This window comes from Fukomys damarensis, unplaced genomic scaffold (genome assembly GCF_012274545.1).
Source record: "Fukomys damarensis isolate Sample0158 unplaced genomic scaffold, DMR_v1.0_HiC HiC_scaffold_23, whole genome shotgun sequence".
In the NCBI taxonomy this organism is placed as follows: Eukaryota; Metazoa; Chordata; class Mammalia; order Rodentia; family Bathyergidae; genus Fukomys; species Fukomys damarensis.
Window position 1 is genome coordinate 49,904,365 of NW_022900935.1, and position 17,237 is coordinate 49,921,601.

Below are 17,237 nucleotides of genomic sequence, written 5' to 3' on the forward strand. Positions count from 1 at the left end.
GCATGATGAACTCACATTTCATAGATGAGGAAATTGAGTCCCAGAAAAATAGAGTGACTTGCTCTCGGACAAACAGCACAGTCAGAACTAGAGCCCAGGCTTCTAGCACTGGACATGTTCAGAGGGCACAATTTGCTTTACACCACGATGTGAATGTTGTTCCCAGAGGCCCACGGTGGGGTCGTTCCCCCTCCCAGCAGTCCCTGGGGCAGTGGGAGAAAGGTGAAGCTGTTTGGGGTAGGGGGTCCTGGCCCCTGTCGGCCAGAGGTGCTTGGTTCTTACTCCAAGCCCAGGGGCGGGGCTACCTCTGTGAGTGGACAACAGGGACCAGGGGACGTGCATGTATAAGGCTATGCCCTTGACCCTCCTTTCCATGGGCCTCATTCTCTGGCTTGACCAGTGTCCTTCAAAGTCTTTTTGTCATTGTCTTAACTACCAGGCTAATACAGTCAGTGTCTTTAAACTAATACATTAGAACCCTCTTTGAGAGAATGTGCTGGGGGGGGGGTTCCTTAGCTTCCTTTCTGCCTTGGCCCCCACCCACATTTATTGGTCTTCCTTCTCCCTCTTTCGGGGCGGTGGGGGGAAGCACCCAGTTGCCAGAAACACATCTGAGATGGGAATTAGCTGCTCTCTGGGTCAGCAGGGTTTGCACACGGCTCCTGCCTGGGCCAGAAATAGCCTCCTCAGGCGAAGGGGTGGGGGTAAGGGGAGGAAGGGAGATGGAGGTCATGTTCCCCTGGGGGCTCTCTGGGTGGGCTGCCCAGGGCCCAATCACTTCCGCTTCTTTTGCATTACCCTGAAGAAGGGACCGAGTATCATAGATGCAGGGGCACAGGTCTCCACACTCCTTGGAAGGGTGCCCTGGTGCCTGCTGGCAGACACCTGCTTCTCTGAAGCCTGAGGAGGAGGATGGGAGGGGGCGGTGCCCAAGGAGCTGATGGTGCTGCCTCCCTGGGCCACTCCACTCCCTCCGAGCAAACTGGAAAAGCCACAGAGTCAGGCTGGAAGAAGAGTTAGGCTGGAAAAAATGCCTCTGTGGTGTGTGTGTGTGTGCGTGTGTGTGTGCGTGTGTGTGTGTGCGTGTGTGTGTGTGCGTGTGTGTGTGCGTGTGTGTGTGTGTGTGTGTGTGTGTGTGGCACAAGGGTGGTAGACTCTGGAGCCAGATCCTGAGGGTTCACAGCCTGCACTCATCACTGATTTACCTCCCCCGGCTTAGCCCCGTGCGCAGATGGTGAGGACCGAGTGAGCAAACACAGGTAACGCACTTGGCGCTGGGGAGACGCTGAGCAGGCGCCCAGCACCACCAGCGCCATTGCAGGTGTTGAGGCTGTCGGTATTTTGGTTGCTGCCCTCAGTGGTGGCTCTCAGTGGTGACTGGAGTCACAGACCCAGGCTCTGGCCAGCCACGCGTCTCTGGCAGTACATCCTTCGGGCTGTGGAAACAGCATCACCTGCCTGGTAGGGTTGCTGGGAGGACTGAGGACGACATACCAAAAGCCCCGGGCGCAGGGCCTGGCACACCGCAGGAGCCCAAGACTGGCACAGGAGCGTTTCGCCAATGGCCAGTACCATAGCTTCCCTCCTCCACCCCTACCAAGGGTATCTCATCCATCTTAGGAGCTACCAACTTCATCACAACAATTTTTAACACAAAGGCACTCGGCTGGAATATCTCACCTCCGCTGGCCTCTTGTACCAAGTTCTTTGCTAAGCCCAGAGACGTGCGTCACGTAACCCTCCTGACCACTCACCGTCAGCATCCCAACAATTAGTACCCCCGTTTTCCAGATCAGAAAAACAAGGCCCAAACAGGCTACATTTCTTGCTTAAGTTTTCCCAGTCAGCAAGTGGCAAAAACATTTTTGAGTGTTCACTCACGGAGACCGAACTCCCCTCTAGCTTCCTGTGGCCACTTGCAAACTTCTACCTGCGAACTCTGGCCGAGGGCTCGTGACCCTCCTCCAGTCCTGCCCCCAAGTTCAGCCTGAGCACCTTTCCGTTTCTCTCCATTCCCTCAGGTGCTGCTGTCTCAGGGACGGTGAGCCTGGGCTCGCCTCGTTAGCTGTCGCAGGTTCTCCCGCTTCGACCGAGGCGACACCCCCACCCCCACTGCCCCTGCCCTCAGCCAGAGCTCAGCGATATCTGAGAAGCGCTGAGCCAGCAGCCCAAGGATTCCACAGGCCTTTGCGGAACGTGGGGACTTTCATGTGTCTTCCACCCGCTGTTGCCCAGGCCAGGGCTGCCTACCACAGGGCAACTGGGCCTGGTGCTCCAGGACACTGACAGGCGCGACCCCCCCACCTCCCAGCCTGAGAGGAAGAGTCAGGGTGGGCGTGGTCAGGAGAGACACATCCAGCCACAGAGATGCTAGCCAGGGGACCCTGGACCCTGTCCCCACCTTGCTGTCCCACTTCTGGAGAGCCTCACTCACCAGGCTCTGAGCTCTGGATGTCATCTCTGGAGTCTCCCAACACCGGAACCTAATTCTTTTTTTCCAGAGCCTGGGCTCACAGGCCCGGGAACAGAGTTGGGTAAGAGGGCAAGAGAAAACCAAGAGGCTAGAGGTCCCAGCCCCAGCCCACACTGTGCTTTTCTGTGCACTAATAAGGCCATTCTTCCCAGGGACCCCATCAGATAATATTTGTTTTCATTTTTTATTTTTTTGAGACAGGGTTACATTGAACTCAGTGATTCTCCTGTCTCAGCCTCCTGAGTGCTGGGATGACAGGTGTGCTCTACCACACCTGGCTCATGAGGCACCTATATATTTTTTTTTTCCTATGCGATAGTGAAAAGATCGCAGCCTGACCAGAGATTAGTCATGGGTTCAAAGTGACAGTGACAATGGCCAGGGGGCTGGGATCGTAGTGCAAGTCTGTCTTCCTCGTTTTACTCGTCACTGTGTTACTTTCCTCAACATACTCCCTACCCCTTGACCCCTGGACCCAGCTTGTCTGAAATGCAGATTCCCAGGCTTTGGTCCAGAGCTGCTGAATTCTCTGGCAGTGGGACCAGGAATCTGCATTTTAAGAAATTTCCGGTGATGCTTAAATTTTAGATAAGTTACCATTGGGACGGGGAGTGGAAGGTAGGAAACAGTCAAATACCAGCAATTTCCTATAGCGACACCTGCTAGGACCAAGGCCCTCAAACACAGCCTGACGTAAAGACGAGAGAGGGACTGGACACACCTTGTACCCTTCTTGGGTAAAGATGGGGCAGCCACCTGGCCGTCCTCACTCACCACCAGGTTGCCAATGACCATGACCATGAGGAAGACGGTGAGGCACATGGGCTGGCCGGCCACCTCCATGCAGTCCCACATGGTCTCGATCCACTCCCCACACAGGATGCGGAAGACGATGAGGAAGGAGTGGAAGAAATCGTGCATGTGCCAGCGAGGCAGGCTGCAGTCCGAGGCGATCTTGCACACACACTCCTTGTAGCTCTTGCCGAACAGCTGCATGCCCACCACGGCGAAGATGAACACGATGATGGCCAGCACCAGCGTCAGGTTGCCCAGCGCCCCCACCGAGTTGCCGATGATCTTGATGAGCATGTTCAGCGTTGGCCACGACTTAGCCAGTTTGAAGACTCGCAGCTAGGGAGAGCAAGGGCAAGTGAGCCTAGGGACCCTCGGAGGCGAAGTCTCAGGAGAAAGAACAGCTTGGAATAGCCTGCAGCCCCAACTCAGAGCGATCTGAAGCCTCGGTTGGCCTCTGTTGAATGGGGCTATTTATATGCCACCCCTGCTGCTGTTGATGTGTTAAAAAAAAAAAAAAGTCCTTGTCTGTAAAGGCTGCAGACTGAAGCATTTACAAGTGAGATTGCACATCAGGATTTGTCTAAACATACTCCTCCCTTGACAATTAAAACTGGGGGAGGGTGAAACAAAAATTGTAGAACGACCTGAGTTCGATCCCCAGTACCCCCTCCCCAAAAATAAAAAAATTAAACAGTGGCAGTAGTTGTTGCAGTTGGCCAATAGGTACTTGTATCCCTTGTCTGTATTTCTTGGGTGTGCACGAAAGGTCTTGTAATAAAGCTTAAAAAATAACATATGTAGCCGGGTGTGGTGGTGCAAGCCTGTAATCCCAGCACTTGGGAGGCTGAGGCAGGAGGATCCTGTGAGTTTGAGACCAGCCTGGGCTACATCGTGAGTTCCAGGTCAGCCTCAACTACATAGTGAGACCCTGTCTCAAAAAACAAAAACAAAACAAAACAAAATGTATGTATTCCTTATAGGGTAGAGGAAAGATCAACTCTGAGGTCCCAGTTGTACACTAATGAGCTGCTGAGCCTTTGTTTTCAGGCTTGAAGTCCCTTCTCCGCTGCTGCCCATGGTCAACCAGTGTCAGCTCTTGGGACTTTGAGCATGGCATCTGATAGGGAGGGCGGGCTTCCTTTTACCTTGTTTCCAGGTAAGAAATATTCTGAGAGGCCAACCGGTATGCACAGGCCAGAGAGGCTTCTCTCTTACTCTGTGGCTTCTTGGGGTTTTTCCTCCCATTCCCCTCTTAGCCCCTGGCCCTGTGGGTCTCTCGTACCAGACGGAAGGAGCGCAGCACAGACAGCCCCTGCACGTTGGACAGGCCCAGCTCCACCAGGCTGAGGGTGACAATGATACTGTCGAAGATGTTCCAGCCCTGCTGGAAATACTCGTAGGGGTCCAAGGCGATCAGCTTCAGCACCATCTCGGCTGTGAAGATGCCCGTGAAGACCTGTGGGTGAGGGGGGCCCTGTCACAGAGCCTTGGGAGTCTCCCATCCTCTCCCAGCTTTTGACAGAGGCCTGGGAAACTAGGGGAAAGTGGCCAGGGAGTAGTACCCATGGCCCATGCATATATACAGGAGTGACAGGCCCAAGGCCCATGTCATAGGCAGAGCTGGGTACCACGCAGAGACCATTTCCCATCCATTTCTGGACTTGTGACCGTGGGCAATCACGTGGTCATTGTAACTTCAGTCATAATATGCGACATTCATGGCCTGTGACCTTATTGATGTCTCCCTCTCTACAATGCCAGGAGGGATCATCATGCTTGTTTCCAGATGAGCAATGGAGGCTCACAGAGGTCAGCAGCCAGTTCTCAGTCACGTTCCCCAGTTTTCTAGGTGCTCGGCTCAAGCTCTTGCCTCGTACCCCAGGCCTCTCCAGGGATCAGTCCTAAAATCTAGCAAATCTCGGTGGACTCAGGGTACGGTAGGGCCCCAAAGGGGCAAAATTGATGAAAACAAGGCCAGGACTGCCTTGCTGATTCTAGGGGCTGCCCGGCCTCTAAAAGCTCCATGGGTGTGGCCCCCATCCTGCCAGGCACCAGCTGCCCTGGGGTCACAGCCTGCCTGGGCACATGTTGAGCCCTAGCAGGTGCCCAGACTGCTGCATAGTGTGGGCAGGGAGTGGGCCCTGCCCATCGTACACACTCTGGCAGCTGTGCGCTGTGCCCTGAGTCCAGAGCACGCCCTTGGCCTTCTGGCCTGGCCTGGCCATGGCTGCCTTGGGCATCTCCAAGAGATAGATGTGCCTGCCTTTGAGGGCTGGGGAGTGCAGAATCTGATTTTTGCGCCACCCATTCAGTCTTGGCCCTGCCTCAGACCCATTTTACTCTCCCTGAGGAGCTGCCTCTCCCTCGGGGTTGGTAGAGCAAGTGGCCCATTTGCCATCCTGGAAAAATTGCAAAGGGGATTGGGAAGAGTAGGGTGGGGCTGGAGAAGGCAGTGGCTCTTTCTTTGTCAGGCTCCACCGGGGCTGGCAATGAGGTGATAATGCTCCTAATGGGCAGGGATAAGCAAGTGGATCAGTGCATGTCAACAATAGCAGAGGGGCATAGGGCTGGAGCCGGAGCAGCCGGCCAGGCTGGAGAAATGGGGGTGGTATCCCTCGGGGCCTCCGGAGTGAGCTGGGACCTCTTGGACATGGGTGCCTGTGGGCCGATGACCCCGCTGTCGGGTCTCTTGGTCCCTTTCAGGCCTGTTAGAATCTATGAAAGTGGAGAAACCTATTACCCAGCCCTCTCCCTGTCTCCTTGTCCCTAGGTCTAGGGCAGACTTGAATCTCAGCTCCCCAAGAGACCAGCAGGACCTCAGCCCACTCTCTCTGCCCCCAAATACCCTACAACCCAAACTCCACATCTCACAGGTCCTCCCCGTGCACCTCCCTTGTACAACTCATACCCCTTGGATGCCGGGGAAACCCCAGCTGTCCCCACACGGCCTCCGTAGCGCCCCATGATTGCACACAGCCCCGAGAGCCCCTCTGAGCCCTGCTGCCCCCTCCCACTCTGCCCCTGAATGACTATCTCTCCTTTTGCTGTCTCCCTACCAGATTGCCCACGGAGAGCACGTTGTCGAAGTGATCCGTCATGGGGTAATGCTCCATGGCCATGAAGAGAGTGTTGAGCACAATGCAGATAGTGATGCCCAGGTCCACGAAGGGGTCCATGACGATCAGATAGATGATGTGTTTGAACTTCACCCACGGCGCGCAGCAGTTCCAGATGAGCACTTTGTGGGCGCACTTGTACCACCACGGTGGGCACTTCTGGTGGGCCTCTTCCAGCTCTAGCAGTGGGGTTGGGATAGGAGCCTGGTGAGAATTTCTCTACCTGCCTCTTGGGTCCCTCTTTCCATGCTCCACCTCTCGACGATGCAACCACTAGCAAGGCCTATGTTGGGGTTTAACGATGAAGCGTTCCCGGGAGACTCGTGTCCGGGGTTTGATCCCCAGGGCAGCAATGGAGCCTAGCGAGGTGACTGGATCACGAGGGCACAAACCTCATCCATGGATTAAGCCATTGATGAATTAGCTGAATGGGTTGTGAAAAGGTGGGGTTCAACTGGAGAAAGCGGGTCACTGGGGGTATTGCCTTTGAAGAGTGTATTTGCTCTCTGGTCCCTAACTTTCTGGCTCTCCTCTGGCTTTCTGCCTCCTGGCTGCTATGAGGTGAGCGACTTTGCTCTACCACGACTCTGTCTCTCCTCAGGCACACAGCACTGGAACCGGCCAAGACGGACGGAACCTCTGAAACCGTGAGCCACAGTCTTGCTGCAAGCTGGGACATGCCTCTAATCCCAGCTCCAGTGGCTGAGGCAAGAGGACAGTGAATTCAAGGCCACCTTAGGCTGCATAATGAGTTCAAGGCCTGCGATACATAGTGCGAACGAACCTATCTCTAAAAATCAACCAACCAAACAAAACCCCCTGAAACAACAACAACACTTTCCTCCTTTAAGTTATTTCTGTCAGACATTTTATCCCAGGGAAGGAAAGCTAGCATGGCTTACTCCAAGTCCCACTGCCTTCACTGTAACCTGCCCTGTGACACAGCCTTACTCCCTTGAAATCCTGGTCTCCGGGCTCTGACGCTCACCAGTCCACCCTCTCACAAGGCCTTCTCCAAGCTCTGTCACTATGCCACTCTCAAAGCCTGTCCCTACAGACCCCGCCACACACCCCACCTTGATCCTGCCCTGGTAGCCCTGCCCTTCCAAGGCCCTCCTCCTCTGGAAGCCTTCCCCAAGCCCTGCCTCCGTGCTCCCCTTCTAGCCCCACCTACTTGGCACGCACAGAGCCCTGTGAGGTGAGCTCCAGCTCCCTGGGACCTCTGCTAGCCTCCAAGGGCTGTGATCCTGGCAAGAGAGAAGCCTTGATCTCGGGCTGGGTTCCAGAGTCCTCAGGGAAGGCAGGGAGTTCACTGTAGAGGGTCAGGTTATCTGGCTCACAAGCTTCTCAGGGGCAGACTGAAACATCCTGAAGATTTCCCTCCCCACTGGCAGTATCGCCAGCTCCTCCAGGCTGTCCCCAGCCAAACCTTCCTTTCCTTCTGGAGTGGCTTTCTGGGAACATCCCATTCTTGTCAGCCAGAAGCTACGGGGCTCCGTAAAGACCATGGGATGCAGTTGCCCCTCCACCTGGCCCCTTTGGCCTACGGGAATGGCCTTGCCTAGGCCTGAACTCATTGACTTATCACCAGAAAGTTATAAGGCAAATTATTAGTTCTACCCATCTGGTAGACAAAAAATGGGGGCGGGGGACTGGAATAGATGGCAGCTCCGTGGAAACCATGGGTGTGACCCCAACCCTGCCCGGGAAGGAAAAATACTGCACCTGTAAGACTTGAATAGGCTAAAGTGACTCCATGCTAATAGGCCAGACTGTGCTTCTTCATATGCTAATTGCTACCTTGGTTAACAGCCCGCCCAGGGGCAAATGGTTTGACAAAAGGTGACCCTAGAACATTTCCTGCATAAGATAAGCAATGTGTTTGCAGTCTTGTTCTGTGAATTCCCTGACTCTTTGTTTAGAAAAACCTTATAAAAAGTACCTCAGCCCCTGAGCAGTTGCCTCTCTGAGCCACCTGGCTCTGGGAGTGCTGTCTGGCCAGACTAATAAAGGTCTTTTACCATCTAGGCTGGTGTGTTCCTTCCTGGGTTTCTCGGTTCTCTGTCGTGTTCCCGGAGCCTCGCTGGGTGTTAGGGCCCAGCATCGTGGAGGCCTTTCGGCTGTTCACGCTCCGTGGAGTGGAAGTGAGACTTTAGGTCTTACAGCACCTTTCTCACAGATTGCCAGTGATTCTAGTCTGACCACCATCTCTGCTGCTTCCAGTCCCAGCACCATGAGGCCGAGGTGCTCTCATACAGATAGACCCCAGCGAGGAAGGGGTGAGGGCTCAGGATTTCTTGCAGCATTGTCTGGCAGGGCACACAGACACCTGCATGCACCATGCGTCGGGCAAGGTGCTGTCCTGAAGGGGTTTACAAAGTCCTGAAGGCCCCCCAACTCCCAGCTCTCAACTCAAGGTGGGTTCGCCTGGGGAGGGGCCAGACTGCTGCTTCAGGACAGAGGTCCTTCCTTCTGTGCTTCTTGTCTCTTGTTTCCTCTCTTTGTCCCACTTTTCATTGCTAATTCTTCCCTCCCTTCCTCCCTCCCTCGTTCCTTCCTTTCTCCGCCCCCCCCACCCATTAACACACCCATCTATCTCTTTTCATTCAGTCGTCTTTCAGCCCATCCACCCGTCTACCTGTCACCTATCCACCCTCTCCTTGGTCCTATATCCTTATCTCTTTCTGGGACTCAGGGGTGACACAGGGCCTGAAGGTAGTTTGTGATTCTACCTAGGCAATTGGACTTTTGACTTCAACTTTTATCCAGGGAACACCGAAGGATCAGGCTGTCTAGTTTCCAGAACATTCAACCTTCCTGATTAGTATTATTAGCCTGTCCTTCCCCGTTGCCTTGGCAGCCCTCAAGGCCCTCCCGGAAGGTCCCAGTTCCTGCAGCCGCCTGGCCTTGCAACTAGAACTGGGCCAGGTTAAGACGGGACTATATTTATCACAGCTCATTTCTTCGATGCCAATATTAAGTTACTGCCCTCCTGAAGCTGGGTCCAGCCAGGCGCCACCCAGCCTCTAAGGCAGCTGCGTGGCCTGGTGGGCAAGGCAGGCGGAGTAGAAGGATGTGGGGTGCAGGGCACTCACCCTCCATCGCATCTGAGATGGCACTGTCTGCACTGCAGCTCGGCCTCGTGGGCCCCTTCTCCCCGGATGTGTCCAGGCTGCCATTGCAGTCTTTGCCGTGGGCTGGGTCTCCATCTGCCTCCCCACCTTCCAGGGCCTGGGCAGCCTTGGCCTGGAGGGTAATAGGTGTGAGGCCCAGCTCCGAGTCAGGGGGACTCAATGACTCTCAGAGCCTCTTGCTGAGTCCTTTAGGATGACAGTTCCTTTCCTGGCCTGTGCAGCCGGGGAAAGGGCTCAGTGGGATCAGGTGACAGATTAGGGACCTTCAGCCTTGAAGACCCTCAATTGTCTGAGGCCCTGACTGACTCTACACATCATGAGATTGAGAAAATGGGCAACTGCTCCCTGCAGTTGCATGGGGGCCTGTGACTGCCTCGGTAAGGACCTGAAAAGAAGTACAAAGCCATAGGACTCTAAGTTCAAGGACACTTCAGGTTTCACTACTCCAGATTCCTTGAAACAAGGGGGAAACTGAGGCACGAAGCAGAGAAACACGGTATTGCCTGGATGGCACCCATTCTACCAGAGCCCCCAGCCTGGGGCCTTCTGGGTCCCCCATCCCACAGTTGTCCCTCACCCTCAGTCTGCCCAGGAGAAGCCAGTGGCCGGGCAGCTCAGGCCCAGGGCAAGGGGACCTCTGGGTCCTTCCCCCCGACCACACCCCACCCCATCCCACACCTTCTCCAGCTCCTCCTGTTGTTTTTTGAATTTCTCGAGCATCTGCTGAAACTCCTCCTCTTTCTCCTGATCTTCAGCCAAGGTGGCCTCATTTTGCTCAGCATATGCCATGGCCACCACTGCCAGGATCAGATTGATGAGATAGAAGGAGCCCAGGAAGATGATGACCACGAAGAAGATCATGTAGGTCTTGCCGGCTGCTCGAAGAGTCTGGAGGTGGGGAAAGAAGGAGGGGAGGAGGGTCCCATGGCACCTACTGACCCCTCCAGACACTCATCACCCGGTCAGGTAAGCGCAGAGGATCCCTCACAGAGCCTGAAGATCTGAGTGCCTTTGAAGCAGGCTGAGCCCCACTCTGGGGAATTTTTAAATATATACACTGGACTTGGGCTTTCCTGGTGTGCTAGGCATTCCTGGCTGGAAGAACCCAAGGACCACAGCTAGGCATCTTGAGATCTAGGGTAGAAAATGGTAGACACCGGCTTTGGGGCCCACTTGAATCCCAGCTTTGCCTCAGAGCTTGGTATCTAGCAAGCACTCAACAAACAGTAGCTATTAGTACATTGCTGCTATTGTTAACATCATGATGTTAGAAACGTGACCAGGCGTCAGAAGACACCATCATTCAAACTCAACCTGCCTGCCCTGTAAACACCGGCATTAGGTACAGACATCCCTTGGTATCTACCTGGATGAGTTCCAGCTGCCCCCTGGGTACCAAAATCTGCGAATGCTCGAGTCCCTTATATCGAATGATGTAGTATTTGTGTCTAAACTAGGCACATTCTCCCTAAAGCATTTCTAGATCACTTATAATATGTAACACGATAGAAGTGCTATCTAAATAGCTGTTTTCTATTATTTGGGGAATAATGACCCAAAAGGTCTGCACATGCTCAACACAGACACAAATTTTTTCTTTATTTTTGATCCACGGTTGGTTGACTCTATTGAAGAGGCAACCCACGGACACAGAGGGAAGGTCAGCTGTGATTTTGTTTGGGCAGAGTTGAGGCTCTCGTATTATTTTCTGGAATTGAGTTTCCAGGCTGCCCTGCTGGTTTCTGTGAGGTCTGGAGGTTCCTGGGCCCAGCCCATGCCTGTCTCAGACCCCAGCTCATAAGCAAAGATGGGGAAAAGAGCTAGGCAGTGTCTCGGCTTGGGTAGGTGGGTTTCAGAGGTCTCCAAAAGAGGGAAAGAGTGCTAATGGGGTCCCTGGGGGAGATGGCCCAGCTGGGGGCCTGGCCACCCTGAGGTCAGCTCCGTGAGGCCCTGAGGAGGCAGTGGGTTCAAAGCTGAGTGACTGGAGGGGGGGAGGCAGGATGGGGCAGCTGTACCAGCTGGAAGAGGTTCTCCCAGTAATCCTGTGTCATGAGGCGGAAGAGAGCCAGGAAGGCCCAGCTGAAGGTGTCGTAGCTGGTGTAGCCATAGTTGGGGTTACGCCCGGCCTTCATGCACTCATAACCCTCGGGACAGTGCCTGGGGATAGGATGGGGGACTGGCTTTAGCGATGGAGGACTCCAGCTGGGGAACAGATGGGGGGGCCTCGAGGGAATAATATTCCTCAATCCTGCCTGTGTTCCCCAAACAGGAAAGTCTCCCATCCATGTCCACACATTTTCCTCACACGCTCAGGCCCTTGTCCCTAGTTAGCGCCCATCCCCCAGGACCCTGGGGGCTTCTTTTCCCCACCCACCTCCAGCATCACTCACCCAGCGTCACTGCTGTTCCCACAGAGCAGAGCGTCGTTGGCACCTTCCAGGAAATAGTAGTTCCCTTGGGGATCAGAGGTCACAAATGGGCATGTCACCCTAGTGGACACACAGTGAGCACCTGTGCCCACGGCACACCTTCGGACAGGTCTGTGTGTCCCGCACACTCCAGGTGGATGTTCCCAGGGGTCCCTCCCATTCCATTATGGACAAATCCAAGTTCTAAGGACTCCGGGTAGATAAAAACCCAGGGAGCTCTCAGTTTCAGCAATGTCAGCTTGGCGCCTGCTATGGTTATGAGGTCAGGATTCAGCAGAAGTCCCGGGAGAGCCAGAAGGAACACGTCCGTATGTGTACGGGGCTACCGTGTACCTGCGCGGGACCCTGACTAGAATCAGGGCCTAGAATCCAGGGGCTAGGTGAAGAAGGGTAACTTTTCCAGGCAGCAAGAAGACCCCGTGTAAACTAATAGTAGGAGAGAGAGACAGGAACTGCACTTTGCACAGTGATAGTCTTAGGGTTTTGAAAGCAGCTTGTCATTTGTTATCACAGTAACCTCTTTCTTTTTTGAGACGGGGGCCTGGTTAAATTGCCCAGGCTGGCCTTGAACTTACCGTCCTCCTACCTCAGCCTCCTAAGTATCTGGGAGTACAGGCCTGTCCCACCGTGCCCTGCCACACTAACCCTCTGAGGAAGGCCCTGTCATCTCAGTTTTATAGGCGAGCATCCTGAGGACCAGGGAGATAGAGTGACTAGCCAGAGGTCACGCGTGAGCTGCTGAGTGACGGATTTAAACTCATGTCCCTACCAGACTCTTCTGTCTCATTAGAAGTGGAGGTAGGGGTTGCCCGTCCTTGCCTGCCCACCTCCGTTTTTACCTTCGTCATTGATGTAGGCATCCCAGTCAAAGGTGTAGTTGCTGGCCCAGGTCTCATGGCTGCTCCACGTGTCATTGCTGTACCACGTGTCATTGCTGTACCACGTGTCATTGCTGTACCACGTGTCATTGCCCGACCACGTGTCATTGCCCGACCACGTGGCATTGGTATCATTGAAGGGAGGGGGCCAGCGGACGCACTTCTGCCGCAGGTTTCCCATGAAGAGCTGCAGCCCCACCAGGGCGAAGACGCTCAGGCAGAAGACGGTGAGGATCATCACGTCCGAGAGCTTTTTCACTGACTGGATCAGGGCCCCCACAATTGTCTTCAGCCCTGGCCGCAGATGGTACGAGCATTGGCAGGGGGTCGCAGGGTGATATTGAGCCCCACCTGCCCTTGCCCCCAGCTTTCGCCTACCTCATCACCGAGGTTGACTGACCAAGCAACCCTGTCTCCCCGAAGGCTTCCCAAAGTAACCCCACCCTTCTCCGAGCGCACCTTTAGTGTGGAGCTCTGGGGACTGCCACGGAATTTCAGTCACTAAGAAAATGAACTTTAAGCTCAACGGGCTACTGCCTGACTTACAGAAAAATGCAGAAGCGTACTGAGAGGTTTAGTAAATGTCTATAGATTAGCGTTCCCGAGGTATGTTCTATAGCGCTCTAAACTCTCAAGTGCAGGGCCGGGAATACAGCTCAGCTGCACTGCGCCTGCCTGGCAAGTGCAAGGTCCTGAGTTCGATCCTTACTACCGCAAAACAAAAGCAAATGAACCAACTCTCAAGTGCAGCCCTTAAATAAGGGGTTTGATGTTTGGGAAACGCTGTGCCCTATAGTTTGCTCTTAGAAAGCCACTAAACAGATACCTGCTATCAGAGTCCTGCAGAGGCAAACATGAACTTTAATGCCATATTTCCTTCACTTCTTTGCCACAGAACCCTTTTTCTTATAATACCCATTAATTCCCAAGGACCAGGAGGACTGATTTTGAGAAGCTCTAGAAACGTTGTTGCATTCTGTCTCTTTGGACAGATAAAAACATAAACCATTCTGGCGGCATTCCAGGGGCAGATTTCACCTATGAAAGACTCATAACTTCTTCCTTGGATGTGATTAGAGTGTCTTTGCCTTCATCTCTTTTTCTTATCCCGATAGGGAAACCAAATGTTCAGCGGCCTCCTTTAAGAACAGAGGAAGGGGCCATGACTTCACCTCTGCAGCCAGTGTGAAGGTCCTGAGTGAGCACTTCCGGCCTCACGTCACACCTTCCTCTGCCCCATGAGAGGACTCTGGCCTAGAGCGAACTCCTACAGTGCTCTTTAGCATTCCTGTTCTCCATGCCTTTCAGATCACCTTTCCTTCTTGAACTATATCTCGTTTTTCTGCGGGCTTAAAAAACAAATAATAATGCTGGGATCAAACCCAGGGCCTCCCTCAAGCTAGGTAAGTGCCTCACCTCTGACCTATACCTGCACACTCTTCTGAGGGGCTGGATAATCAGGTCCTCTGTATGTTGTGCTTGTTGATGCACTGATCAGTTTGGAACCATCCCACACTCACCTCTGGGGACACATTACAACCCATGGGCCAAGCGCTGTTCTGAGCCCCTCATCTGATCCTTATAACCACCTAGTGAGCGGCCCTGTTCTTACAGATAAGGAAACTGAGGCACAAACAGGTTAAGCTATACACTTAAGGTCAATTTTAGTGAGGGATAGAGAGAATTGAACCCAGGCTGTCTGGTTTCAGGTTCTGTGCTCTTACCCACCTTGCTATCCTGCCTCTCAAATGCCTAGCTTCTCTCGGAAGCTCTCTTTCTTCTGCTCTCTGGCCATGTGGGCCCTTCTGTGTCCAGGCTGTGGTGTGTGTCCTATACAAACACAAGCCTAGGAGCACTGTAAACCTGGGTCGGGCTCCCAGAACGTGAGTGTCAGACTTTAGGCCTGGGCACGGTGGTAGGACTATGTCCCCTCCTCCCCAGTACCTGGGATCACTGTGATGGTTTTCAGGGCCCGCAGCACCCGGAAGGTCCTCAGGGCCGAGATGTTGCCCAAGTCCACAAACTCTGTCACGTACCTGGGGGGTGGAGGGGGATGGGTTGAGACAGGGGCTGTGTCAGAGCTGGGGTGGGTGGTGGGATAGAAATGAGGGCTTTCCCAGCCCAGGATGGGGCTTCCCGAATCCTTGTAGTTGGGGTTTTCACAGGGGGTTGGGGGCAGCTCAGACATCCCAAGGCTCCTACTGGAAAGGACAGTGCCAGGGCACTGTTGCTAGGGAGTGTGGGTGGCATGGGTAGCCTTGCTCTCCCGGTGAGCCAGGGCCGGTGAGGCTGTGGATATGTAGGAAAGGACGTCAGCAGAGCCTCCCAGCCAGTCCCTGGGAATGGCTGCTCTGAGAACTGTACAGCTCACTATCTGCACAATCGACTGATAGCCCCAGCTGCCCACCCCTTTGAGAGGATCCACAGCTCTTTGAAGCTGGGCCTCCTCCTCTTGCCCATGCCAGCCTGAAGATGCCCTCGGGCCCTCGCTCACGCCATCAGGATGACACTGAAGTCCAGCCAGTTCCAGGGGTCCCGGAGGAATGTGAAGTCGTCGATGCAGAAACCTCGGGCCAGCATCTTGATGAGGGACTCAAAGGTATAGATCCCTGTGAAGGTGTACCTGGCGAGGAGAGGGGCAGCCGGGACCAGGCATGTCACCTGAGCAGGGGCACGTGTGGCAGCCACAGACCTTGTAGGAGGGAGGGCTACAGAGATGACGGATGTACCCGGGGGCTGAGGACACAGGAGAGTGACAGCGGGCACCTCCCCGCCGAGGGTTTAAGTGTTGATGAGGGTCGTAGTGACAACGCGAGCTGCCCAGAAAGTCAAGAGCGCTGCCATTACTCCTCCTCGGAGGTACAGACAACCAGGATGGACTGTGTCCCAGGGCTCAGGGGTGGGGGGGACTTACTCCACATTCTTGGACCAGGGAGGCGGGTCGCTCATGGTCATGAACACACAGTTGGTCAAGATGGTGATCATGATGAACATGCTGAACAGCGTGGGGGTGGGTCAAGGAAAGCGCAGGGGCAGGTGGGAAGGGGAGCGGGCAGTCTCCTGGCTCAGGGCATCCCGTTTGCCTGCCCCTGACCTCCCGGCCTCTCCCTCTTGCGCAGGATATGAGTGGATGAGCACCTTGATGGCACTCCGCCGGACGACGCTGAAGGGGCTCAGCATGTAGAGGGCGGGCGTGGCAGAGAAACGGAAGATGGCCTTGCCCTTGTTGAGCACGATGAAGGTCTGAGACAGGGAGAGAGCCCATGAGGCTGAGGGACACGTAGATGGACGGTGGACAGACAGACAGAGAGCCCTCCTAGGCCCGGACCTTCTTGTCACTGTAGTAGGGGTCTATATCCTCCAGAGGAATGCCGATGACTTCTGGTGGAGGGTCCCCAAAGATAAGGGGCAGGTTCTTGCCGGCCTCCAGGTCACTGCGGGGCTTCCGCTCAGGCTCCTCAATCTCCATCTGCTTATTCCGCAGCAGCCGCGCCTCCTCCTCCATTACCCGCTGTTCTATGGCTGCCAGGGACTCCCGGGTGAAGGGACGCAGGCACTGGGGGCCCAGGGGTAGGGTGGGCAGAGAGCTGGCCATCCTTGCATTCTGGGCCCAAGGGGCCAGGCGAGTGGCAGGCGGTCAGCAGCACAGGGGGCTGGGTGGCCACCTTGCCCTGGGCTTGTGGTCCAGTCCTCACTTCCTGCCTGCCCAGAGGCTGGGCCAAGGATGTGGGTGTGCAGGCCCTGTCGGGACTGGGAGATGTGCCTGCAAGATCCGGCTGCTGCTAGTGCTGTACCGATCCTGGGCACAGAGCATCCCCCTCCCTGGCTCTGCACTGCACTCTCCCCAGCAGTGGGGTGGGCTGCCCTCAAGGCTGACAGCAAGCCAAGCAGATCCTCTGCAGCCTTGGGGACTTGGAGACAATGCCCCAGAGCTCTCAATACCTCCTGGGCCCAAGCTCCCGGAACTGCGTGGCTTCAGCCTATAGGGACAGAGAGAGAACCATAGCTGTCTGGGTCCATGTGGTCTCTACATGGGCCAGGACAAGGGGCTTTGCAGGATTAGCTTGATGCACCACTGGCAAACGGATTTCATCTTGGAGGCCACGTGGATCAGGGGATACTAGCTACCTGGAGGTGTGGGTGGGGAACACTGAGGTCTTAGCCAGACTTGAGCAAGAGGATGGCTGTGATTGATTAGTAATGTCTACCAAGGGCAGATCAGAAGAATGCGATATCACTGCCTATATTTTCCATCCTCCGCATGGATGGAGGGAAAAGGAGAATGTTGGGTGTGGAGTTCCCTTCTTGATCTTCGGAGTGCTTGTAGTTGGGCTGTGAGGGGGAGAAGGAAGGGTCTCAGGGTTTGCACAGGGCTTTTTTTTTTTTTTTTTTTTTTTTTTTTTTTTTTTTTT

General features: G+C 54.7%; 1 protein-coding gene across 1 annotated transcript in view; it reads right to left on the minus strand.

Annotated features, from left to right (window-relative positions):
* The window catches only part of Scn4a (sodium voltage-gated channel alpha subunit 4), a 29,085-nt gene extending 12,220 nt beyond the window's left edge, over positions 1 to 16,865 (minus strand). Inside the window, exons 1-13 of the mRNA XM_010616753.2 lie at positions 16,154 to 16,865; positions 15,950 to 16,068; positions 15,740 to 15,829; positions 15,320 to 15,448; positions 14,770 to 14,861; positions 12,787 to 13,119; positions 11,909 to 11,972; positions 11,534 to 11,675; positions 10,197 to 10,406; positions 9,480 to 9,630; positions 6,325 to 6,563; positions 4,551 to 4,724; positions 3,248 to 3,604 (exon numbers count right to left, since the gene is read on the minus strand). Coding sequence (XP_010615055.1) covers positions 3,248 to 3,604; positions 4,551 to 4,724; positions 6,325 to 6,563; positions 9,480 to 9,630; positions 10,197 to 10,406; positions 11,534 to 11,675; positions 11,909 to 11,972; positions 12,787 to 13,119; positions 14,770 to 14,861; positions 15,320 to 15,448; positions 15,740 to 15,829; positions 15,950 to 16,068; positions 16,154 to 16,420 — 2,367 coding nt within the window. The 5' untranslated portion in view covers positions 16,421 to 16,865. The remainder of the gene's footprint in view (positions 1 to 3,247; positions 3,605 to 4,550; positions 4,725 to 6,324; positions 6,564 to 9,479; positions 9,631 to 10,196; positions 10,407 to 11,533; positions 11,676 to 11,908; positions 11,973 to 12,786; positions 13,120 to 14,769; positions 14,862 to 15,319; positions 15,449 to 15,739; positions 15,830 to 15,949; positions 16,069 to 16,153) is intronic.
* Positions 16,866 to 17,237: the final 372 nt, after the last annotated feature.